Genomic DNA, 27,603 nt, shown 5'->3' on the forward strand with positions numbered 1-27,603 from the left:
TCACCATCCAAGCACTTATTGCAGACACACACCGCATTGACCCCAATATACTGTAAGTACTGTGTAAGACAGTATTCTTTTTTTTGTCTGGAAAAGAGGGTCATCTTATATTCTAGAGACGTATGCATGCATTCTCTTGCGCACTCCCGAGGAGGAGCTATGATGCCAGTTTTAAGATAGCGTTGATCAATGAGGCAGAGCCATCAAACAGCTGTTGAGAATCTAAGAAATATTGTTTTGTTGTAATCTACCTTTTCTTTCACTGTTGTCTTTGATTTTGTCTTTAAAAAAAAAAAAACTCAATATTTTTCCCAAAATGAGTCTTGGAAAAAAAGGGGTCGTCTTACAATTCGGGTCAATGCGGGTATTAACCAAAAAAAAACCTCCACACTTATATCATTTGCAATACATTCTTAAGAGAGCACATATTTCCATAGGACACACGGGACAGAAGCTGCATAGGCAATAAGTAAACACGTACGAAGCAGGAGTGAAAGCTAACTCAGGACAGACTTGAAATGAAAATGTGACACTAAGGAGCGTGCATGTTTTTATATAAATACTTGCAAATAATCAAGGATGTAAATTTGCATGTGTTAACAGTTGCAAAGCGTGTTTTGTACTCTATGACATTTCCTATCTGCCACGTTAGCCTCGTAACATTTGTTTGAGCGAGGGATTGAAGTAGGTGTGGCCTGCTGACCAAGTTGTCACTAAACACCTTCTTGCAGGAGTTCAAAGGTCAGCTGTGTGATGTGCCGCCACGCTTGCTGGATGTGGCGCGACTCAGTGCCGCGCGAGCAGATGGCCAGACGCAGCACAAAGCGTCCAGACAGATGACAAGGCACCAAGTGTATCTCTCGGTTCTTTGTGACCCTCTTCAGCAACTTCTGGTTCAGCTCGTTGGAGCCCTGTGAAAGGGGGTAGCACAAAACCCATGTATGTATCACGTTGGTTTCGACAAGGGGAGGAATTGGCATCATGTGGTCAACACAGGCTGACAATGAAGGCATTTAGACGTTGTTCTTTCACCTTCCAGTAAAAGCAATGAAAGGAAAAATCACCTTTAGACAGGTCAGAGAGAATCTTTGTCTATCTTGGAATCATTTCAGCACTAAAGTACTCACCTGGATTGCAGACTCATAGGTTTTATGCAACAATAGACTGGATACAAACATGGCTGCTGTTACCTTGAGTCTGAAGCAGACCAGACCCATGATGACCTCAGCACAGATCTCAAATCTCTTGTCTGCTCGTACGAGACTCTCAAACTCCTTGGCCAGCTCCACTTGCTGTGGAAACAAACAATAAACGATGCTATGACCGTACATCGCACACAGACATATTGAATAGGGTGACCAAACATCCTGTTTTCACATCCTGTCCTGGCCGTCCTGTTTCTGTTGTTGTTGTTGTTGTTATTTTCTTTAGAAAATTATGAAAATGTCCTCCTTTGCATTGCATTTCATTAAATGACCTTTTCACTCATTTTCAAAAATTGGCCAGCATACAGGCAGTCTGCGGCATGTGACTAAAGATATTCTTTGTTGAAGTCACATCTTTATTATTTACATTATTACACTGAAACGTTTGTCAGAGCAATTTCTGTTCAAGCTGGATTTGCTACTATTGCTATTATTAGCTCATCCATCCATCCATTTTCTATGCCGCTTATCCTCATTAAGGGTCGCGGGGGTACACCCTGGACTGGTCGCCAGCCGATCACAGGTAATATTAGTGATTCATTTGTTCAGTATGACTTGAAAAAGCTATTATTTTCCTTCACGCCAATTTTTCTAATACAAGAGACATAATTTTGACCGTTTAAGTTATTTTTACACCATTGAAGAGAAGGTTAACTGAATGTGTGTCTTTGGTTCTACAGTAGATATCATTTTGTAATATAACAATGTTCTATCCAGCCAAGGAGGCATACTTTAAATGTATTGAAATTATAAGCATCCTTGAGTAAACAACTATAATTTGAGCATCTCATTGCCCGGCAGAGTGTCCTGGTTTTCGGTAAGTAAAATATGGTCACCCTAACACTGAATTGCTTTTGAAACATTTCTAACCACAGCGTCCACAAAGACAAGGTGTGTACAAGGTATACGTCCACTAGGGGGCAGTACTGTATAAAATATACGATACCTACAGTAATACAGTAACTATTGCAATAGAAGTACTGCCTCTATATAGTGGGGTCTAAAGATGATGATGATGATGATTATTATTATTAGTACTAGTAGTAGCAGCTTTGCTATTATTATTAGTAGTATTTAATCCGGAGGTCAGCAACCTTTACCATCAAAAGAGCCATTTTGCCTCTTCTTCCAGTAAAAAAAAAAATAGTCTGGAGCCACAAAACATTACACTGCTTATAAACTTGTAAAGATAGTCATCTTTTTAAAATGTTACCTGTTACAACCACAAAATTCAACAAACACTAGTGTAGGCCTGCTCTGAAATAATATAAACACTAAACTCTGTAAGTCTTACTGAGGTTCCCATATCTGTGTAAAAATAAAACAAAATGTAGCTGACTTTCAGATAAAAAAAAGTCCATCAGAGTTCACATATCTGCACATCAGTGTTGTTTGCTCGATACCGTGTATGCTTGGGCTGAATTGCCATCACTAACCATCCTACTGGTCCTGTCCTTGACTTGCAAGGAGAGGCATTCTTTCATTTTCTGAATAATTTCCTGTTTATTTTTTTTTAATTCAGAGAATAGATGCTGTGATATTTTTATGAACAATTCTTTCATGTATTCTCCATCTGTGAATGGCTTCCCATCTCATGTGCTGTGTTGCCAACTTGTTGATTTTCTTGCTAAATCTGGCGACTTTCCAAACCCTCTTGGTGAATTATTTTCTCAAAAGCGACTAGCGACAAATGGAAAGACTTTGCCTGACGTCGTTAGGAGATTTTTCTGGTAGATGTGAACGTGACAGCACATATTGTTCTGAGCGGTGAGTGTCCAGCCAGCTGCAGTGGCACACTATCTGCCTCTCCTGGAGTCACCACCTCAGCGTTAAACGTGTCACGGGCTCCGAGCACATAGCTACAGCGCTCTCCTCGTTATAAAACATATTGCTGTACTCCCGTTGATTACACTTGATTACAACTCCCTCACCTTTGAGACTCACGGCATACACTAGCCTACCTCCCCCTCCCTCGCTCATCCATTCAGCAGTCAGAACGCAATCTAGATGCATTCACGGACTTACGGTGAGTCGGATATTTCATATTCAAATGATTGGAAATCATATTTCACTTGCAAAATGCACGTTTCCCCTACTTGGGTGTTAAAAAAAGTCATTGCGCTCGGCGAAAGGAGTAGAACATAGTACTATGTGATACTCTTTATTTATTTGTACAAACCACTGTATGAGTTGGTGGCACCAGCATCGTTCACGCATGATTAAACACATTAAGAGACCTGCCAATGTTGAAGAAATGTTATGAGTTTTATGAGGGTCTTTTAATGAGCACTTCTTTAAAATGAAATATACGTCTGGCTGAAGTTGTACTCACTACTTTTGTCAAAACCTCAAAAAAAGTGCCATTTTCTGACATTTTTGGGTCCAGCCAGGACCCTCGAGGGGTGTGAGAGGTTTCCACCACATCTTTATCTTTATCTCAGCACAGGAGAAGTGCTGACTAACACAGCTTTAGACTGATTGATGAACAATATTTGAGAGGAATACGCCGTTTGTGTTTTTTAAAAGGTCTCAAGTTCAGTTCATGAGAGATGGGAGAAAAATGAAAAAGGTTGCGTTTACTGTATATTTTACGTTGAGTGCATGTATTATTTAAATTTCATTTTATTTTAATGTAGCATTTTGAATTTTTGTTTCTGTAAAGTGTATTTGAATTGCCCTTGTTTTGTTGGTTTATAGCAAACTACTGTAAGTTTGCTAACTTTACAAATAAATATCATTTGCAATGACTTTTGAATAATAATAACTGCAGGGCTTGCACACTTGTATAAACACTCATTTCACTCCTCTACCCTTGCTATTTACACGCTCATGTGCTCATCATTGCTAAAATCAAGATTCCCACCCACACTGACAAGAAAGTTTGAAAAATAAATACAGTGAGGCTGACTGGAAACAGATGAGGATGCACAGCACAGTCTGAGATAATATGAAATGACATATGACTGCAGGGATCAATGCTATTCGCTTAAAAATGGAGCGTAAACTCAAAACAGGCTCATTTGATTGACAGAGCAGACTGGAGGGAGCGATGAGGAACATGAGGCGGAGAGACAGGCGTGCAGAAATGAAACTTAATGGTTGAACATGGATGTGGTGGGGGTAGCAGGAGGAGGAGGGGTTGGGGAAATGTAGGAAAAGGTTACTATAAAAAGAAAGCTACAGACCAGACGCATATGACTGACAGGATGTGCTGATGCAAACACAGACAAAGAAGAAATGCACTGAAGAGAATCTGGTGCTATAAAGGGGATTAAGAGGGGTGAGGTGTGGGGAGGAGGGGGATGACATTTCTCATAATGATCAGGAATATGCTACTGCAATGACAGATATGTTCCAGTCAAGAAAGAGAAAGATGCAGTAAGGAAGGAAGAAGTGATCAATGGAAAACTAAACATGACAGCAGCTGTTGTCACTTGTGTCAGTGCATTTCAGTGGTCAAATAAGTCATTGTGCCTATTTTGTGAACAGTAAAATTTCAACAGAACCACTTCACTTTAAACTGACAGAACTAGGACTGCTCCCATATACTGTAATGCAGTCAGGCTATAGCTTATACTTCACTTCCTCTTTTACAGAGACATACACACACAAACACTCTTTACTCACACTTTATGAAACATTTCTTAGTCTGGCAACTTCAACGACGTGGAAGTATGACTCCGCGGGTCTTTCAACATGCAACTTTTTTGACAAACGCTGCAGTTCAAGCGCTAATGCTAATAAATCACTATTAAATAACACTAATAAATTCCCTTGCGAGCCTTTACTGCCATCTCTTTAAGCGTGTGTGTATTCGCTCACATTTGTCACATTGACACAAGCCCCCAAATAGCTGTCCTCGGCTATACCTGTCGGTAACTAGCAGCTCATAACCCAAATTTTAGCTCCCACTTCAAATCAGCAGAGACACAGCTCACGTCTAAAAAAACACTCGTTAGTTGGGACACTCATATGCCAACGTACCACTGTATAAATGACAATAAAAAAAATACCTGCACTACTGCAGTACCTTCTCATTTGAGATTCGACGTACTCCGTGACAACTCAACTCACAGCGACAGTAGATACAAATAACTTTGGTCTTGTCAAAGCTAAACTTACCAATCAAAATATCCTTTGCTTTGTCCATTTCATCTCAATATTTGTTCCCGCTTGCGGCTACACATCACCTGGCACACTACTGCGTTTCCTCTAACTCTGTGGGTCGAGGGTCAAACATGACTTGCGCATGTTAATCGCGCGTCAAAAAAATAGCAGCGTTAAAGGAAATGTCAGTTGAAAAACATGCACCTATATGCAGTGTTAGGCAAATGAATTTAAAAAGTAATGGTGGTGGTGGTGGTCACAATTAGTCTCACACTACACTCAGCTCACGAGACAAAACGATACATGATATTGGGTTCACGAGAACAAGACCAGATGATATTTAATATTACTTTTAAGAAAACTACAACGACAGAATATAGGACTGGACAAACAGACTTGTTTTATTTAACTGAGTCACAGAACAATGCAGGTACATTTTGAAATGTTTTTTAGCCTTGTATGCATGACCGAAGGGTGATGCTTTAAACTGCTTTCAACTCTGTTTTTCATAAATTGATGGCAGTTGTAGCTGCTACTACTATTTATGTTGATGTGTAGCTATGTAAAGACACATGTAAACTAGATTGCAGATTATAGTAGAGTAGATTAGTTTTATGCTTCCCATGCTGCTTAGAGTATACTACCAGGAAGTAGTGAAATAGATGCTACTATTACATGTTTTGACAGCCTTATGCACCTATTGCGTTTTGATCTGACAAATCTTAAGTAACTTTCATCAAATGTAGAATTAACATAGCTTCTACTTGGACATTAACACGGTGGCACCTGCTTTTCCAACTCCGATGGAAAAAACAACCACACGTCACAAGTGATTGACGCTGGGAACATCCGTGCAAGAAGGATTACAAGGTTTATAGTGTGCGCATAGCACTTAATGTCCGGTTCCAGTCCTGCCTCACGCACTTCCTCCATATTATGTGTATTATCATTTACAGTAGCGATGCCATACTTCACGTTCGAGAAATATCATCACATTTTAATCTCACAAGATCTTGTGACACGCGATTTAGTGACACCCCTAATAGTTATAGTTATTTTCCCCAAAAATTTAATTTAATAGATTTACGCCTTCATAAATTCAATTCATAAATGCATGGAAGGTAATTCTTGCTTTAACATAATTTATGATGGTAATGGTATGTATTGTAACATGAAACTGACAAGCTTTGCACTGAAATTTAAGATTTGATCTGAGGTTTTCTGTCTGCAAACACCAGATAACAGTAGTCATGGACCAAGCAAGCTATGACAGCGAATTGTGTGACATGGAGTACCTTGCGTATATGAGCCTGTAGTCCTTTGAGCCCGTACATCCGGAAGACAAACCACAATTTTAGCGAACGGAATCGTCTGCCCAGTGGGATCTGCCAATGCTGAGACGAAAAAAAACATGACTGTTGTTGTTGTCTGGTGTTTTTTATTGGGGGTTATATTGTTATTTTTTCAGATGAAAAGAAAAAAATAACAAAATGCAACAATATATTTTTTTACAACTAAATAATAACGTACTTACCCTATAATCCGTCACCAAACCTGTTAAGGAAAGACACATTCGTCATTTACTGCATGATGTGGTAGGATCAGTTGGTTGAATCAGCTTCTTCACATTTGAATGTAATAATCATACTAAACATTACAGAACATTTACTCAGATTATCAGTGATGGATTGTTCTACTTCCCGTGTACAATACAAGAATAAGCTTTTCTGTAAGCATTTTCAGTTGGTCACATTTTGTCTTGCAGGTGCTGTTTTCCACCCCCACAACACAACGCAGTGTCACAATGAGCACAAAAGCCAACAGCTCATCCCCACAAAATGAAGGCCGTGTTTACCACTGCTAATAAGCACTAATTAGATTGGAGGGTCCAGATTGAGTGAGCGAAAGCTTTTCTAAGGTGCCTAAGTGTGGTGGGAGGTGGGCTCACGGCTTTCTGTCCGTCTGCTCCTCTGTCAGACAAATTACAGAGTTCAGCCCATCTGCAGGAGCGCTGCAAAAACACATTTGAATTACAGCAACTCATCCTGCTTTTAGTTTGCATCAGTGTAGAACTCAATTGAATATGTCTCAACATGGCTGTGATATGACTAATCTTATACTGATGTATAGTTGAGGTGAGATGATGCTACCTGACTCCTGGTTCTCATGTCTCAGATAAACTGGTTCAATCTTGAAGGCACCAATGATGTCCTGTCTCTTCTTCACCCTGTTGACAAGTTGACAAGCAGAATACATTTTTTTTTTTAACTAAAAGCCACACGTTTTTTTGTTGTTACTGTACTTCGAAGGAAAGACTTGACTCATTGTCCCGCTCTCCTCCAATTAAATGGTTTTCTCAACCGAAATGCATTATGGGAAGACTTTCAAGTGTTGAGTTTTATTTCATATAAAACTTGTATTGATACATGTTTCTATATTTCTGAGGTATAATGTTTGAGTGTTATTTGCTGTGCGATGAGTTTAATGTTGTTGGTAAGATGAAACTGTGAGTCAGAGTGTTATATTGATGAATGACCTACTACAATTTCCAGTGCATTGATAAGCTCGTCATGAGTTTATTCATAACTCATGATTGGCTCATGTCAAATAAAGAGCTGTGTGGTCCTCACGGACTCGTGCAGCCATAATACGCCACTTTATGATGTGGGCACGTGCGGCTTATGCAGCGGCGCAGCTTATATGAGAACAAATCTGTTTTTTCCTCTAAATTTATACACAGGAAGTTACTGTAATTGGTGGTACTGGTCAATGCTCATGGCTAAACAAAAAGGCATGTTTAGCATTATGAATGTAAATCCCAATTAACACTGGGAAAAAAAAAACCTCTTAATTGTTTTCCACCATATTATTATAATGTTTTTTTCATAATAACTACCCATTCATCCATCCATCCATTCATTTTCTCCAGCACTTATCATCCTTTGAACTGGTGAAGATGAAAACACCAAATAGAGATGTTCCAAAGGGGATTTGAACATCCAGACTGTGAGGCTGATGTGCTAACTCCCGTGTGGCCATAATAGCTATCCAAATTATGGAAATAAATTAAACAATATTTATGATTTATGCAAACAAATGTATTAGCAATTGATGTGAAACAAAGAGGGGGTAGGATTAAATAAGCTTGGATTCTTCTCCTTTTTGGACAAGTGGAATTGTGAATTGTAACACGTCATGTATTCCAATGTAATGTGTGCATGTTCAAAACAAATTCAACCATAACCACAGATAGATATACAAATACAGATACAAACTACATAGTATTTACAAGGGATGTAACGGATACACGTGTACCGTCCAGTTCAGCCTGCACGGGATAATCTCCCTAAAAGCACACGAAACGGTGAGGCATTTGGCGACTAGAGTATATATCGGAGAGTATAGGCGACAAGAGCTGCCCATCTGTGTCAGGGATGCACGAGGCGACTCGGACCCGGCGGGGCTCCTCAGCTTTGTGCCCGCCAGGCCCCGGGCCTCCTCACCCTGACGTTGAGGTGCGATGGATCTGTTTTTGGACACGTCAGCGCAGTAAACGGACAAAGATGTGTGCATAAGTTGAAAGCAGTGTGCCGCCATTGTAAAGTAGAGATGAGGGCACTGCTGCATGGTGCAACTGTTGCACTTCAGGTAAGGAACTTTACTAAAAATAAAATATACTGTTGGTCTTGCACCTTCCTAAAAATAAATATGGTAAACCAGGGGTGTCCAAAGTGTTGCCCGGGGGCCATTTTTGGCTATCAGGTTGTTCTTTGTTCTTTCTAATGAGCTATATTATTAGATATTATACTAATTTGCTTTGTCACCTGTAACACAAAGCTTATACTGACCTATTGTACATTGGGGTGGTTTTAGGATCATTAAAGCGGTCCCCACATCGTTCAGTTCTGAAAGCTATATCAATATTTTTGTTGTTGAGAGTTTTATTTATTACAGAATTAAATGCCAGTAGATTGCAATTTAATTTTTGTGCTTCATTTTTTAAATCATGTAATAATAAAGATAAATAATTAATAGAGAATTTTCGGATACAAAAATTATTCTCTTTATGCACAAAAAAACATACAGAAACCGTAGCCCAAATACAGAGATAGGGCTCATACCGTGGGTTGCCTGTACCCTTGCACCTCTCGTATTTACTACAATATTTACTACGATATACTGTATCCTTCTTATGAATGGCTGTGTCTGCATTATATCAGCCGCCATGTGTGCCAATGATGGTCTAACCACCTTTGCATGATGTGCAGAACAGGCTCAATTTGTTAACTGCTGACAGAAAAGACAGGTGGAAGGCTGAGTTCTTTTTTCATATTGTAAACAACTGAGGTGTTGATGGATATCATCTTTATTATAGTGCAAAGAAGGAGTTATTGGTAGTTTACATGGGAGTAACTGTGCAGGGCAATGTCAAAATACAGAAGCCACTCGGCATTAAAGGTTGCAGGTTACTTCATTAGATTTATGAATGGATATTTCCATACTATATGCAGTGGGTCGGACAGCTTACCACATTGTGGAGCAGTCAAAGTTGACCAACAGCCATTTGTGTGCGTTCATGTTGAAAGAATCTGCAAACTGTAACAGAAAACAAAACATGTGTCCCCTTTTATGAAAACGTGAATTTTTGTGATGTTACAATTACAACAGTAGTGTGCCCGTACAGCCTGTTTGTGAGCACCAAACATGAGAAAAATCTATCATCTCTCTCACTTGTTTGCTCTACTTTAGAGAGATGGGTTCCTCAAACAGTTGCTTGAAGGAAAACCCTAATGAAAATAAAATGGATCTCTCTTTTTTCGCAAAAATTTCACTTAAATAAAAATCAATCACAATATTTCTGAATTTGAATCAGTGTCACTTTTGTTATTGGCTGAATATTGACAAAAAACTGAGAAATAATCTGGAAATACTCTGAGTTCACATTGTGTGTCAATGCAGATTCAGCTCATTTGCATATACACTTCTTTGATACACTGTATCAACATTGTGTGTGGAATATGCTGTTTCCTGTACATTTAATGAGGTGTAATGTTCTGTCCGAGTTTGGTCGAAGTACATGTTTTGGATGCAGCAAAATGTGTATGGTGCAATGAGGTGTTATACTTAGGGAATCACGGCAGCTGAAACCTAAGTGCCACCGTTTTTGGTTATTTATTTCATTGTCTTCGTCAAAAACATTCTCATGTCACAAAAATGCCGATGCGCAAACGGGCTGAAATTGACATCAGATCGTGTTTTATCCACAACAGGCACTAAGAAAGTATTTGACACTATTTCACCTATTTATTCAATATGTTTACAGTATATTTTCACAGGGCAATGGCTTCAAATCACTGTAGTGTGTGCGTCATGACCCTCTCAGTAACTGCACTGTCGCTGGAGCATCAAGCCAGACCTTCCAGCCATAGAGCACTAATTTTGCCTTTGCTGAAAGACAAATACTTTCTTATCTGCTTCCATCTTTTTCACCAGTCGTTTGTAATATCCTTTTCTCCACCTGCACCAAACACAATAAGAGACGACGTAAAAGCAGACAATGTTGCCATATCGCCTGATGCCTGCCTGTGCATCACCCCTGACAACCATTCATCCACCTATCATTCCACACTCTGCATCTTAGTTTATATACAACTTCTTCTTACTATAAAGCACATATATTTGTCTATGGTAGCTACAATAAAGTCTGCTATCTGTTGTTTGAACGTGTGTGTCTCTTAAAGAGTGATATACAAAGGTCTACCGCCGCCTCAGGAAATTACTGCGGCCTTATCTGTGTGTCTCTGCACAGCTTGGGGAGCAGCAGCCTCCACAGCCTCAAAAAGCAGACATGACGCCGTTGCATCCGATGCCGATCGTTCAGCCTATTACTCACCGTCACGCACCTCCTACTTGACATTAACGTCATGCCGTCTTCAAACGGGAACAAAGCGGCAGGATACAGCCTGGATGCAATTAAGTCTTTGCTTTCATTGATTTGATGAGTGGTATTTGGCATGCATATCGGCCGCAACCGGTTCATGCATGTATTTTATTTGCACACAGACGCTCACTGCAGGGTTCCCCAAAACCTACTCCACGCATTTTTGCATCACTGACCTTGGAGAAGTATATATATGCAGTATTTAAGATGTACATAATACACAGTATGTATACAAAATATACACACCAGGCAACCACAGCATTATCGTGATCTAATGGGATCCAATAAAAGAGATTTAATGGGTTTTATTTTCAACTATTTGTTGATTATTACTGCTGTAGTTAGTAGTAGCAGTGGTGCCATTTGGCCTTGAACAGCAAAATTAGCTACAGTAACCAAAAAAACGAGTCTCAGGTGGTGCAGCTCGACCCATCTGTGGGTGTTAAACATATTATGATGGTTTAATATTTTTGGAAAAAGTTTGATATGACAAATACTGTAAATCAAATCAGAATGCTCATGTATTATATGTAGGGGTGTCTTAGAATAATCGATTATTCGCCAGTTTGATTCGGAGGAGTCTGACTCGAAAATGTCAAGTGATGAAGATTGTACCATTTGACCTACATGGGGGTGCCCACGGCTGCTGCTTAGCATACATTTTACATAGGATGTCTTTGTTGTTGTCACAGATAGCCTATTTTGATACATAATCATCTTAATTTGTGTGTTTTGATTAACAATGACGTGTTATGGATGTATAAAACCACCACTTCGCAACACTTGATCACCATCATCAACATCGACAGACTCATTGGCTCATAATTCTACTTTGTGTCTGCAGCTTCCTTCATATCACACAACAGCCAACATTCCGCATTTAAAACGGGTAAGACTGTAACGTCAGCTTCATTTTATATCCCCACAGTGGATGTTAATCCGATAAATTGTGCTGCTAACTGAGAGTTTTGGCAAGTTGTTGTTTTTCAAGACTTGTTGTTGTTGTTGTTGATGTGCCCACTTGCCGAACGTTGTGTCACTCAATAAATAACGGTACCGTTGTTGCACATGTTAATTGTTTGTTGTACCATGTTTATTTGTTTATATGAGTAAAAAAACAAAATAAACAAACAAAACAAAACAACAGTCAACGATTAGTCGTCTATGGACAAAATGTAACAAAGCGGCTTTGACTATGATACACTATGTATTCATTTTATTTTAATTGTTATTATCTTGGTAAAGGCAGACTTTTACACACAGCTATTGTATTAAATGTCATGTGCAAGTGTCCAGACTGTGTATGCAGTATAAAATGCATTCATCTTATTGTATGTTTTATGTCTTCACATACCTCTACACCATTCAGCAAGGGACGAAATTCAGGACAGATAAATGCACTTCCAGCATATGCAGCATCAATATGCATCCACATGTTTTCCTCATTACCTGCAACAGCCAACAAATAATAGTTATTGATCATCTAAAAACTGTTGGCTAATATGTGTATAATCTGATCTGATACAAAAACTATCAAACTGCATAAGACTACCTTTACAAAGATGATAGCGATGATGCTCATACATGTCAACCCTCCCTTTTTCCCAGAGAAAGTCCCCTATTTTGATTTTCTTTTCCTTCGCCCTACCCCAGGGTCTCAGCAGGTTTCAACAAGTCAGATGTAAAACTTTTTTAAAGATCTATTGCACTTCCATAATGCCAAAGAAGTACAAAAGACATGAAGGGAAACCTGAGGCATTACTAAAGTATATGCTAAACCTAACTAAATAAAAAAAAATGTGTTATATTTGCAATTATAAAAATATTTCTTATATAAAATGTAATATTCTTTATTAGTAGCCTTCTCGTGTTGTGTCATATGCTGTCTTGAGACTCTTTCATGTGTTAACATATGATGTTCTGTAATGGTATGCACATCCTATATAGAAACATCACTCTTTGGAGAAGTTAGACATTTCTCTTCAGATGCCATCTCTTCAGGTTGTATTGATTTGTCTACTGCAAGTTTTTGCTTGCAAGTTTTATTAAATTCTTCCTCTCATTATTCTGAGGGAACTTGTTCTTGTCGCTTATCTATTTTGAAGCCAGCAGCAAATTTTCCCTTGAGACACATCACATTTTAAGACAAATCTAAACATTTAATTTGGCGTTTCTGTGGGCTGTCGTTAAGTTATTTTCACAGCACAGCACAAGACTAATGTGTATGCATTTATGTATTTTACATAAAAGTAACGTACATTTTTAAGACCTTTCAAATTTGTATTTAAAACATTTTATGAGACTTTAAGATAATGTTATTCATTTTAAGGCCTTAAATTCATATTATTGGATTATAGACTTTTTAAGACGCCACAGATACCCTGTACCTGTTTATTTAAAAATTTAAAAAATCCTCTTCACTCCTGTAGATGACAACAGTGACGGTATCCACGGTTGAGCCATAGCAATCGGATAGCACAATGGTTCAGCGCATTGGCAGTGGGCAATCGGGTAGTTCCATCCCCGGGGATTTTTTGCATCAGGGCGAGAATTTTCCTTATTTTCTGGAAGATGTCCCATATTTTCAAATGCAAAGTTTACAGGTATGATGCTGCTATATAAACGTATTTTTAAAATATGAAGTGGTGCAAACTGTAATATTGTACCTATTGTAAGATCAGTACCGCTCAAACAAAAAACTGACCATCACTATCTTTGTGAAGGCAGCTACAGCTATTGAGCTGGAGGTTAAAAACTTGTGAAGGTGTACCAAATGTGTTGCAGAGCACCAATGAATAAAAAATAACTTAAGTCGACTGCAACTCACATATGGGCCCCAGCTCAGTGATGTGGTCAAACGCACATGATGCAGTGGTGCCAAGTGTTGCACAGAACTAAAAGACACAAGGATTCAAAACATACACTCTGATAACATTGACATTTCACACACTGGAGCTGAATATTTTAAAGATGATAATAAAATAATCATACAGTTAATGTGTAAGAAAAAATAACAAGCCTAATGGGGACACTCATTATGCTTAGTTTTAGTTATTCTTGGTGGCAGGCATATTGTGGATGTCATGTCAGTGAATGGTGGAGCCACTTGAGTACAATGTGTTATTGTGTGTGTATGACATGTATTTACTTCCTTACATAGAAAGGGATGAGTCCCGCCGCTTTGTCCTTTTCCACCATCTTCTTCAGACTTTCACCTGTGACAGCATAAGTGCTGTCTGTCGGGACTTTCCTCATCATCACGCTTCCGATCAGACCTGCACGCTCCACTGATGAATGAGACTACACAAGGGAGGCGTGAGTGAGAAGTGAAAAGCAGCAGTTTTAAAAAATCAGCTACTGCTTAGAATGATTAAGTCAATCATGTTAAAAAGATGACATTGGTGGTTAAAAATGTGCTGTTGAAGTGCTGGCGTGGTTTGTCTAAAGATGATGACGTTGGACAACAGAAAATGTCCCTCTATCTGCAGTAGGGATCCTGTTGTCTTGTAAAGGTCTGCTGGGCCCTCGGGTGACTGCCTAACCCAATCATTGCACCATGCTGCTATCTAACCTGATCACAGCATCTGCTGCTTAACTGACCTGCTGGCTTTTCTCCATCTGTTGCCAAGGTAACCCCTAAAACCTGATCTCAAATGGAATGTGTAAGCTGAGTGTGGAATGTGTATCCATAAACTTTGCTTTGAATTGAATTCTATAGTAAAATAATGACTTGACTTCGTAGTGGGCTCCGGTTGAGTCAAAAATTCTGTATTTACAATGAAATGCGTTTCATTAGATGACCACAGTGTATCAAACTGGTCATCCTTCACTTGTTTATGGTACTGTATACTGTATATATTTGCCTCATATAAGTTATGTTATCTGTGATTGGCTGGCAACCAGTGTAGGGTGTACCCCACCCCTCACCCTAATGTCAGCCACGACCCTAGTAAGGACAAGTGGTATAGAAAATGAATGGATGGAAGTTCACGTTATCCGTCCTTTTAATGACATTAAATATATCAGGAAAAAATGTCATAAGTTCATAGAAAATTGTCAATCATTCTTTGGGGTGTTTTAAATATTTTGTCTCTTTCATGTATCAAACTGAAACATTAGATAGAAATGTCAGAATGATACAGTAGTACATTGGTACACCGCTGCAAATGGGATCTCACTGTCTGATGTATCTGGGACTGGAGAATGTATGCCTCTACACCAGAGGTGTCCAAACTTTTTCCACGGAGAGCCGCACACTGAAAATCAAAGGATGCGAGGGCCCACTTTGATATTTTTCTGTATTTTTTAATTGGATAAAAGGGCTTAAAAAACGTATATTATACAATAATATTCATATATTGTAATGATATATATTAGACAAACCTTTGTTTTATTATTAGTTATTTGTGTCAACATCTTCTTCTCTTTACATTTTTTTTCCTTTTTACGGTAATTTTCTCATTTTTCCGGGTTTTTTAGTCATTTTATTTCTATAATGTGCCACGGGCAAATAAAAAACAAGCCCCAGGCTACACTTTGGACACCCCTGCTCTACATCATTTACAAATGTGATATGTTGCAGTGCTTACTTGCTCCGATGTGTATGCCACCAGTTTGGAGAAGATGACCGACTCTGACATTTCCGGAGAGATGCTCTGGATTCGACGGATGGCTTTGCAACGAGCAGCGAGCAAAGACATGAGGGTCGCCTCACTGGCTGTGCCCTGTCAATGAATGAGAAGGTTAACAAAAACCAGCGCTCTATTATTTTGGATGGCACGTCAAAATTACAAAAGCAATATAGATTTGGCAAATGCAGCCAAAACCTGTATTCATTAAAATGGTGGATGTCTCCATTGATGTATTTGACTTAAGAGGAAATGGCATGGAAATGGTGCTTGCTACCCATATAGTAAACACTCTTATGATGATGTGAAGCGTGCATTATGAGGCACCTGGGGGCATTACTGCCAGACAAGTCAATGTACTGTTAAATCATTCAATCAATCAACCCAAAACCATCAGGCAGCACTGACTGATAGTGTTATTTGTGCACAAACAAATGAAGTGTAAGAGAAAATTAAGACTGGGCCCATACATGAAGGGGTTGTCTTCAGTAAAATCGATTAGGCAGATAAGTGGTCAAGCGTAATTCCTGTTCTATATGAAGTGGTGTACAAATGTGTATAGTACTAGGAAATATATGTATGAAATATATAAGAATAAAGAAAATTTCAAGAACGGCATACAAGGGACACAAATGCTATTGTGACAAGGATAGGAACCATTTTGACCCGATATAAGACGATCCCTTTTTTTGGATAACTATTTTTGAAAAAAAATCTATATTTTTTTAAATACAAAATCAAATCTTTTAGTCACTGGTGTTTGTGTGAGTGACAGGAAGAAAAGCTTGGGGAGAAGTCGTTTGCCGCCACCTGTTGGTTTGCATGTATAAAGGTCTAGACCCCAAATATAAGACGCTTTTTTTCAGAAAATACAGTACTGTAGTATCTTATGTTTGTGTCAGTGCAGTACTGCAAGCATAAACATATGTTAAGGATGCTAGCTGGTGCAGTTGTGCAAAAGTACCTTGGTAAATCTCACTCCCTGAAGAGTCACGCTGGACATTAACTTGACAGCCTGAGGCTTTTTAGCTCAATGCATAGCACTCCTGACTCTCACACTGTGGACCATGGTTGGACCCGGGCAGAATGGGTGCTTGTCTTCACGGGTGAGCCGGAGCGTATGCCAGCAGCCTTCGGGCAAGAGGCGGGGCACACTCTGGACTGGTCGCCAGCAAATCCAAAAATTAACGTCTCCAATTAAACTAGCATGCATATTTTTGGAATGTGGGAGGAAGCCGGAGTACCCAGAGAGAACCCACGCATGCACAGGGAGAACATGCAAACTCCACACAGATGTTCCAGCAGAGATACAAGCCCACGATCTCCTGACTGTGAGGCAAATGTGGTATTCACTAGGCCACCGTACAGCCGTGATAAGGATGTTTAACAGGTTTTTTAGCAAATTGAAATACCTTCTGTGTGCAAAACAATGCTCATCTGAAGTGGTGTTGTTTGAATCATTGAATCATAAAAATACCTTTTAAATAACTTCAATTGTAAACAAAAACAATTGACTTAATTACAAATAATGCTATAAAGCTAGGCTCTTGACTAACTTTTTTTAGTAGGAGCACTGTGGCTCCTAACTTACAATTTTAGGAGCAGAAGCAGAACATTTAGGGACGCACACCGAAATTGATTTGCAAAGTAAATACTTTGTTCCCTCGTTTAACGCGGAGGTTAGGTTCCAAAAAATACCAGTGTTAAGTGAAATCCGCGTAGTAGAAGTAGCTTTTTTTTTTCGTTGTTTATATATGTTTTTTCGTTCATTATATATATTTTCGTTTACAGGATATGTTTTTTCATTTATTATATATGTTTTTTTTTGTTTACAGTATATGTTTTTTCGTTTATTATATAAGTTTTAAGGGTGTAAAACCCCTCACCACACACTTTATACACTTTTCTCAGACATGAGAAAATATATATGTTGTGCATATAGAGGGCCTTTAAAGCGCGGCTCACGCCTTGGTCCATGGGCTAAACCAGCGAGGTAGTGTTTCCAAAATATGCCTGTGTGATCCATATTAAAAACTTGTTGAGGCTTATATCCCCTGTCCTTGATGATGGTTTTAAATTTGTCCACATATGCCTCTGCCTCGTCATTCGCAGAGGCGACCTCTCCGTGGTCTTGTTGCGGACAGTTACAGCCCTTTTTGCATCCTTGTTAAAATGTATCGCTGCGGTCATCCTTACGTATGTTATTTTCCTCCTTCTTTACGGTACAAACCGAAGATTAATTTATTCGTAATGGCGCCCTACAGCTGCGTAAGTTCTACCTTCCTTTAGCATGTCCAGAATTCCAACTTTTTGTGCATCTTCCTCTGCCTTTTGGGTGTAACTGCAGGTGCCTTTGTCGGTGCAGAGCCTTTAGTCAAGATTGTGAGTTTTGTCGGGGAGAAAACTTGCAAACATACAGCACTAAAGAGCCACACTGCCCTGATCAAACAATTATGTAAATTAGGCAAGCTGAACGCATTCTGTACTGTACAAGGCATATGGCATGGAGGAGACTGATTGATGGTCTACAGTCCCTTAGCCAATCGGGACGCAGAAGACAATGCGAGTTCTCCTTTAGCAAATGAGGATGCAGAAAAAAAAGCATGCACTGTAAAAAATTGCACACAAAAAAAATCTGTGTAATAGCGAGGTTGCACATAGTGAACCGCGTTATAGCGAGGGAACATATTTCCTCTCATTTTCACTGTATTACTGATAAATACTATTAACATCGGCCCGCCTTCTTCTTCTTCTTTGGTGTTTGTCTCCTTTCTTCCTCTTAAAGGAGTTAATGTGGGTTGGCAAACTGGCAAACTACTAGCTCATTTGGGCGTTACTGTCAACTACTGGGCTAAAGTGTGGCGCACAAGTTTGTCAGCAACAGAAATGATTCAATAATAATAGACTAAAATCAGCAATTAACTCTTAGGGTTGGCCACTTCTGCAAAAATAAATAAGGGACACCTTGTTGGCAGGGCAAACCAACCCGCCTGTTTTTTGTGTTTTTTTGGCGGGGGAGTGGGTTCCCTTTAATTGTGTGAAACAAATTTTGTACTATTTGACACAAACCTGAATTTAATTTGATACCTGCATAGTATTAAAATGTGGGAAATTAACTGTAGTATAATATATATAATAATATATATTGTTTTGTTAAAAATAACACTATTGGCAGAATAAAATAACGATTTAAATATCTTTCTTATAGACATCTTTCCCGCTTAAACAGGACAGTATAAACAGTATAAAATGAGTGTCCAGGTTTATGATAGCCCAGTAGTATCCAACTTGCAGCACGATTAAAGCTACTTTGACGAAAAGAAAGGAGAGGTGAGGTATTTGGGTTTTATGTGACTGCCAATGTTTCCATTGTACTTTATTTACAAAGCACATCTCCACTTAAACAGTGTGCTCTTTATCTTTATGCTATTTTGTGCTCATTTGTCATTAAATACAGGCGTAATGTCTGAATTGAAGAGTTACAAAAATACTAAGACTTGACGCAAAAAGCAAATATTCTTTGGCGAGCTACTCAAAATCAGAGCATAGAGAGCAAGAACATAGAGCAAAGTTGTTAAGTGACACTTAAAAAAGTAAGTTAGCACACCATGAACGTGACAGCCATGTAGCTTCCCTGTGGGACAAAAACGAGCTCCGAATGAACCACATTGCTTCTTTGTTTTAAAGACAAAATGCCACCGTGGTGGTAAAAAAAGTCACATTTGGAATCTGTGGATCAGAGGCTAGCCGGATAACACTAGCTAGCTAGGCTAGCTGCCGCCAGAGAGACAAGAGAAAGTGAGAGCCAGGCAAAATGTGCAAACAAAGACGGTAGGAAGTCGATCGAATGCAAGTCAAATGTGAGCGTTCACTCACGCTGGCATCAATAGGCGTACACTGTGACAAATTGGTGTCTATTGACAGACTACAGACTAGTTTTCATGCTCATGGTAATTAGGGACAATGTGCGTCCCTTGTCAACTGGAGTACTTTTATCTGGTCGCACAGTAGATGAAAAATTTACTCGCGTTGTCTCATATTTTACTCACAAAACGTGTCCATTTAATCATCGCCTGGAGCCCTGTGCAGATAAAATAATTATCAACTTAAAGTGCCTTCTTTGGGGATTATAATAAAGATGTGTTCTTAAATGCAAATTCAAATTAATGCCTAAACTTTATTGTGTTTTCTGGCTTGTTGTCAATAGTCTGTCTCTTAATTACAATAAACCTACCATAAACGTTTTCTACTGTAATATATTTGTGAGGTATTTGTATGTATACTAACGTGTGTGCATATTTTTATCTCAAGTACCCACATTTGAAAGCCAGTGATCTAATTGATCTCCAAGATTCTTTAAAAAAAAAAAAAAAACAGTATATAATATATACAAATAATAATAATTTACATGGTAACGGCTTTTTGTTAATTAATGTAACATTACAACAATATGTAAGTAACAATACAGCTTTGTTTTCTTAATTGGACGCTTTTTCCTTCCAGTGTGGCCCTTATATTCCTTAAAAGCCACAGTGGACATTGTGCTGTAATATTATGATTTACTTTTGGTATGATTCACTACAAAATACTCTTGAGAACAAGCTGATATTTAACTGTAACCCAGGTTAACTGGATGCTCAAAAGTAAAACTGTGTTAATAAAAACAGCAAGTACTTTGTATAAAAAACAATATGAGGCAATATGGTTATATAATCTGTAAAAATGTGTATAATATTCTATGTTTAAAACCTGTTAAAATGTGAAAAGAATGTAAATTCATTGGTTGTTATTGTAATTTACGTTTGAATTACGGAAATATGTGACTTCTATTTTGAAAGGGTACATTGGTACGTAACCCATGTGACTAGCTCCATTTCCTGTGCAGAGGAGGGAGGACTTTAGGCAGTCAGCGCATAATGCACAGCAGAAGGAGAAGAGCAGGAAACTTTCCAGAAAAATATGAAAACGAGTCAACATACTATTTTTGTCGTCTAAATAAGGTGTAAAGAAGGTTGTAAACTGTTAACATACTGTCATGTGTATTGTTCCTTCAATCGTTTCGGCGACCGCACTTGTTAACGAGCACTAATTAAGAGACGAAAGTGACGTGTTCTTTATTGTAACACTACCTACTGGTTGATTTGATGTATTTATGCATATTTCATGTTGTTTATGATAGGCCAATTAGACTGGGTTGAAGAACTATTGAAATAGATCGACATAAGAGATAATGTGATGGAGCACATGTGCTTGAGATAAAGATGGCGAGCCACCAATGGAACCTGTGAACTGCGCATGCGCCTAGACCAGTTCAGGTGCAACACGCCCTCTGCTGACCGGTGCGTGGTACTACAAACTGGTAGGATTATCCATTCTTTCTGCAAAACTGCAGTGGACCAAGGATAAACGCTGGATTGTTCAAGACAATCAAAGGACTAACAAATAGAAAAGAAAGAAAAAGACTTATTCTGGTTATTCAGTCTTTTGCTGAATTACTTTGAGTTTTGTACATTTTTCTGTTCTTTTGGTATTGCACTGAATTATTGTGAAAGGGTTATTTTTGCAATGATAAATTGTTTTGTATGTTTGTAAACAAACTAACAAATGTGAAATTCCAAAGAGTAACTTGAAGGGAACCAGAATAGAACTAAACTTGGTTTAATTTCAACCCAGGAGTTCACTTGAAAATTGATCAAGAACTAACACAACTAAACAAAAGGTTGAAACCGAGTACTAAATAACGGAACTAAACATTAGCCACAATACCAAATCTAGTGTTAAACATAGTGCTAAACTTAATTCTTTAAACCAAAATAAGGTTTAAACAGAAAAAAGGTAGAAGGGTTTAACTCAACTGGAAGTGTGTGTGTTATATGTTTGTATGTTACATGTGTAAACATGCATCTATATTTGTAATTTTGCAATAATAAGCCGGCAGTTCAACTTGCTCTTGGCCTGTGGTCTTTTATGTCTGCTAAGCCAAAAAAATTACTCCAGTAGCCGAACCTGTACTGGTCCATCATATGCCCTTATCCCCTTTTCCCTTACCCTGTAATCACCCCACGTGGGTGTTGCATAACCATGTGAAAACAGCATCCTGATGGTCACAGTGGCCGCTCATCTTTGCATTAAGAACGGGGAAAAGTGAGAAAATGACTTGTTCCAATTGCATACAATGCATGTGTCAGTACATTATTAATTTCTTGATAACATCAGCAAATCTTTTTTTAAACAATCCCAAAACAGTCCTGTGTGTTTACAAAGGGTTTGAAATAAGAATTGGGTGGCTATGTGTTGTCATCACACTCATTTACTCTGCTGCAGGGAGAGAAGGGCATTTGTTGCCATAGTGAACAACAACACACGGAATCAAATGAGCATTCACTCACACACACACACACACACACACACATGCAGCCTCACACAGGTGGTCATAATAGAAGGGGCCTGAAATGATCCATCATCAGAGTGCACTCTCATGCGCCACTTCTCACCATGGACCCTCCCACACACACACACTCATACACACACGGACACACAGCGATGTTCACTGTTGCTGTTGTGTTTGTGTCACTGAAGCAAGAAAGTGACGCCACACTAACCAAACCCAGCACAGACGCTGACATCTCAGCTTGACTGACACATTAAAAGGCAATTTCCTGCCAATTTTCAGCTGGTGTGTAGAAAAACAAAAGGACAAATCAATAGAGGACAAATTGATGATATACGCTTTGATGCACCAGCTGAGCTGTCCAAATGTTCAAACTCAACAGAAACTGTAGACAACCACAATGTTTTTTTTGTTTTTTGGAGGGTTTAAAATTTTGCAATTTTATGAAATGACTTCTTACCTGGATGACTCCTCCTCCTAGGCCACTAGTTCCAGCTATAAAAGACGCAGGCAGCTGCAGCATCTTCCCCAACCAGTCTAACATGACTGTCTCCAGCTCTGTGCAAGCTGGGCTGGCTGCCTAAAATCACAAAGACAAAAGTATCAAATGTTAACAATTAAGACAATGAATTAAAAAGAAGGAATATAGTCAGCAATGTTTCAGGTCTTGTTTACCCAAGAGAATCCAATGCAGCCAATGGCTGCAGACAGCATGTCTGCCAACATGGCAGGATAGGAGGAAGCTGCAGGGAAGTAAGCATAGAAGTATGGACTGTGCCAGTGGGTAACCTGGAATTAGAGGACACATTTTAGGTGACAATAAGGCCTTATTTGATGTATTCAATTTCTGTGATCATTACAGGTTTTTTCCAAAGAAGTGTTTGATCTGCAATGTTTTAGTCTTTGTCTTTGCTTTAGGTTGTGCAAAGCTGAAAAAATATCAGTCTGTTCTCCATCTCAGGTTGGCATCTCCAGAAGATTCCTTGAAGGCATACCCGAGGAGAGCTGCAAAGTATATACCGAAAAGGGTCGGTGCCTGGACACATCCTTGCTTGACTCCGCTTTTGATGCTGAAAGAGTCTGAGGTGGAACCATCAAACTGAACTATGGCTTTCATGTCCACATGGAAGGAGATGATTAGCTGGAGGAGAGCTGGTGGGCTGGTTGCCAAATTGTGTTTTAGCAATTGGAAAAAACCTGTAATGAATTCCCTCTATTGTATTTGAAGTACTGTTGGGATGATTTATTTGCAATATCAGTTCTCTAAGTAGCTCATCAATTAGTGTAATTAAAAGTGCCAGATAAAGTCAAAAATATTGATATCCAGGTAAGAACATATCAAATATATTTAGCTGAGTAGTTCAGTGGCTTGGGCACCGGAGGGTCACTGATTCAGACCCATTGTGGATGTAAATATGGAAATTGGGAGAGAAAACCCAATTATTAATCCAAATATAAATAGAATATTTTTGTAACATTATTAGAGCCCTGTAGATATGAAATAACATCCCTATAGTCACCTTAACACCACTATTATTCTTTGTTTACACCACAGACTACAGGATTACTGCAGGGACATAACAGACGAGCAAGCTACTGAACTTATTCTAAACTTAAGAAAGTGTTTCAAATGTAGTGGGGAAGAAGGACAAAGTAAGAAGCCAAAAACTTACCACTTCCACACTGAATGGGAGGAGAACTGTCATGTTGGACATGCCATGGCTGCAAAGCTAATCTAACATCACGTCTCATCTAAGTAACATTACTGACTACATATAACTTGTCGTTCATTATTGTTTGACTAATAATAATAATAATCTGAGTGTGTTTGCTGCCTACCAACTTGGTTAAATAGACTGAGTGTGTTTCTGCCTACCAACTTGGTTAAATAGACTGGGGGTTATCACATGATTAAGTGATTATGTGTTTATAGTCATATTTTATTGATACTATTTTCTTTTTCACCAGGTAATATTTATGATGTAAAATAAATGATTAGGGCTGCCAAACAGGTACAAAAGCAACATGTTTCCAAATTGATAGTAAGGGGGGCATGGCTCAGGTGGGAGAGTGATCGTGGGTTGCGGGTTCGATCCTCCCATCCTCCAATGATCATGTTAAGGTATCCTTGGGAAAGATACAGAACCCCCAGTTGCTCCTGATGCTGCGTCATCAGTAGGTAAATGTGCTAACAGTGCCCACAGTGAAAGACCCTTTAAAATAATTTACAGCTTGATTCCGTGCTGGAATTGTCATGTTTTTGTGCAGTTTTAGTAAATCTGTCTTCAACTCAAGAAGAGTAGTACAAAATCTCGATTGCTAAATTTCATGATTCAGTTGTAAAGCAGATGTAGGCTTCATGAAGGCTGAAGAACCTGTTAAGGTTTCCCCAAAATCTACTTTTAGGCCCAACAGCGCCAATATTCCTTAAGACCCAAATCTGATATAGGAATTAAATCCCATTATTATTAAAGTCAATTTTAAAGTCAGCAAAAAAACCTAGACAGTAGAACTGGGTATACTGTATTATGCAAGAGCAAATTAACTAAGAATCTAAACATAGAGAGCATCAAAAAATAGGAAAAACAAGGGTAAATCTTACCCCAGGCATTATGACCCGCTCCACATCTTTCATGATATCTACATAGCTCTCTGGTTCCACTGGTGCCTCAGTCGGGATCAAGGTCTGGAGATATCCTGGTTCCACGTCTGGATAGACCGGCCGCTGTTCCAGGGTCTCTAAATAGTCGGCCACAAAGTCAACCATCTCCTTTCCTCGACGACGGAACTCTTCTGCATCCATGGTACTATAACACAGCAAGAAAATGTCTCATTGCTGTGTTTCTTAGTCAAACCTTCTGCACACCGGAGTAGGTTCTCATTTCAATTAAAAAGAACTCTGATCTTTGTTGTTGTTGTTGTTGTTGTTGTTGTTACATACATTTTCAAGTCGTTTTCAGTGAAGGTTTGTTGATAAACACACAGTGGACACAAAATTAGGCAAGGAGCTATGCTGATGCAGCTTTAAAGTCAATATCCTCAATGTTTTATTTAATGTTTTACTAACTCAAATTTGTTCTCATTAATGATCAACATTTTATTCTTTCCCTTAAAAACGCACAAGGTTTGTAGTGTCTATTTTAACTCCTATCTGCTTCATTATTTTTTCATACGGGATCCTTTCATACGGGAAGTGGAAGAAACATGTAAATGACCGATGTTGGAAAGTAAAAGTTATGGTGTGAATGAATTATCAGCAATAGACATGGGGAAGGAGAGTATAGCATTAAATATCATCTCTGCTTCTTCCTACTCCTTTTCAGACATGTCGAATTGTGCAAATGTAGCCATGTGATGTTCCTTTATGCAACTTGTTAAACTAAACACGGTGAGGCCTTATTTACAAAAAAAAAAAAAAAGCCCCCCAAAAAAACACGGTGAGGCTGCATTTCAGTTTTATGCTGCCAAAATCTGGAACAGTCTTCCAGAAGATGTGCGACAATACTCAACTTTGGCAGTGTTCAAATCCAGGCTGAAAACTCTATCCAAGTGTACATATGACAACTGAAAGTATTTTATATGCACTCTTCAATTTTAATTCTTTTTTTTAATGTTTTGTTTTATGGAATGATTTTCTGAAGTGAGTTTACCCTTCTTTTCTGTTAAGCACTTTCAATGACATTGATGTACGAATCATGCTCGGCATGTCTGAAACGAGGCTGCACGGTGGCCGAGTGGTTAGCACACACTCACACAGGCCACACAGTCAGGAGATCGGGAGTTTGCATGTTCTCCCCGTGCGTGCGTGGGTTTTCTCCGGGTGCTCCGGTTTCCTCCCACATTCCAAAAACATGCATGTTAGGTTAATTGGAGACTCTAAATTGTCCATAGGTATGAATGTGAGTGTGAATGGTTGTTTGTCTATATGTACCCTGTGATTGGCTGGTGACCAGTCCAGCATGTAGGCATACCCCCTAATGAGGATAAGTGGCATACAAAATGGATGTATGGATGTCTGAAACAAATAAACCATACCATACCATACAAGTATGAACGTATTCATTTACCAATATTTTGAACATATTTGCATATTCTTTACATTATAATATTAATTTTTGGATGTTTAATTTCATATGGTTGTGGTGAGAGTTTGCCGTGGTGCAGAAATGCATCACACTGAGAGGTGTTTCTAATGTATTGGCTACGTAATTTACAAACCTTATGATCATTGTATGTAGCCATTTCTATTATTTTGTATTCATTATCTAGCTTTGTATGTAAATGCAGTTTATATCAGAATATATTACAACATATTTATCATTTTTGTAGAGGATTATGTACATTGGTACATCCAGAATTGTTTATATCATCTTTGTACTGGAGTACATTAGATTGTGAGTTTATTTTCTTCCATCGCGTCCGCAATCAACAGTTTCTGACTGTGTGTTGGACAGATGTCACAAATATTGAAGAGGTTGAATGACAAAAGGGCTACAACGTGATATAACCTCATCCTTGCAGACCGTGGGTCGCACATTTCACCTCACCTATGGCTGCTCTCTTTATTTCTCCCTAACCTGCCTTACCTGTTGTCCCTTTCTTGTGAGGTTCAAAGCAAAAACAAATGAAAAAAAATAAAGAGAACTTTGAAAACATTGACAAAGCTACATTAACGCTATGGTGTAACAAAAGGGACATAAAAAAACAACCTTCAGGCATATAATTGCCACGTGAAGTAGCAAACAGCACATGAACACCTTGCTCTGCACTAATGTCCTATCATGCAACAAGTGTTTCACCCTTTCTCCACCTCAGAGGCTGAGCCATTATCCTTACCCTAATCTCAAATACGATTATGTGTGTGTAGGTGTGTGTGTGTGTGTGTGTGTGTGTGTGCACACTTACATTTCCAGATGAGAGCGTCAAAAAGGATGTATCTTGGATAGTCTCCTCTTTTGTTCCATTCACTAACAAACACACACAAGTGTGTATGTAAATGTGTGTATGTGGCAAGCAGCATTCTACGCTTTTATAACGCCACGATCCACTCCTACCCGACCAACCCCCATGGGATCAGCCAATAGGAGGTCTGGCACATAAAACAGGCTCAATCACAAGCAGATCCTGGAACAGCCACTTTGTTCACCTTCAAACAGTACACAACATCATTTAATGGACATACTGCAGGTGCTGTCTACTTAGCAAACTATCAAATAGAACTACGTCGAGAGCAGATTAAAAGAGGCAAAACTGACATTTACTGGTCTGCTCTGTGGTCCTGAGGCAAGGACATGGAAAAAAATCATTATTTGTTTTACTCATTAAAATACC

At 38.8% G+C, this 27,603-nt stretch overlaps 1 protein-coding gene across 1 annotated transcript; it reads right to left on the bottom strand.

Moving 5' to 3' along the window:
• Positions 1–270: 270 nt before the first annotated feature.
• Positions 271–27,396, bottom strand: ddc (dopa decarboxylase). The gene is made up of 14 exons (XM_054782903.1): positions 27,178–27,396; positions 24,875–25,079; positions 22,948–23,061; positions 22,733–22,852; positions 15,843–15,977; positions 14,410–14,553; positions 14,081–14,147; positions 12,608–12,702; positions 9,841–9,908; positions 7,463–7,539; positions 6,847–6,866; positions 6,608–6,706; positions 1,191–1,292; positions 271–911 (listed from the first exon to the last, which is right to left on the bottom strand). The coding sequence occupies exons 2-14, from the start codon at positions 25,073–25,075 to the stop codon at positions 714–716; spliced, it is 1,440 nt and encodes a 479-aa protein (XP_054638878.1). The 5' UTR covers positions 25,076–25,079; positions 27,178–27,396; the 3' UTR covers positions 271–713.
• Between the last annotated feature and the right edge of the window lie 207 nt (positions 27,397–27,603).

The sequence above is a fragment of the Dunckerocampus dactyliophorus genome, chromosome 7, assembly GCF_027744805.1.
Source record: "Dunckerocampus dactyliophorus isolate RoL2022-P2 chromosome 7, RoL_Ddac_1.1, whole genome shotgun sequence".
NCBI classification, from domain to species: Eukaryota; Metazoa; Chordata; class Actinopteri; order Syngnathiformes; family Syngnathidae; genus Dunckerocampus; species Dunckerocampus dactyliophorus.

Bases quoted from the DNA above. Each gene is read 5' to 3' on its own strand.
- ddc (XM_054782903.1), bottom strand. From the start codon at position 25,075: ATGGATGCAGAAGAGTTCCGTCGTCGAGGAAAGGAGATGGTTGACTTT. The intron at 23,062-24,874 runs GTAAGATTTACC...CTCTAATTCCAG, and splicing joins AGCGGGTCATAATGCCTGGG to GTTACCCACTGGCACAGTCC. The intron at 9,909-12,607 runs GTATGTGAAGAC...TTTCTGTTACAG, and splicing joins CCTTGCTGAATGGTGTAGAG to TTTGCAGATTCTTTCAACAT.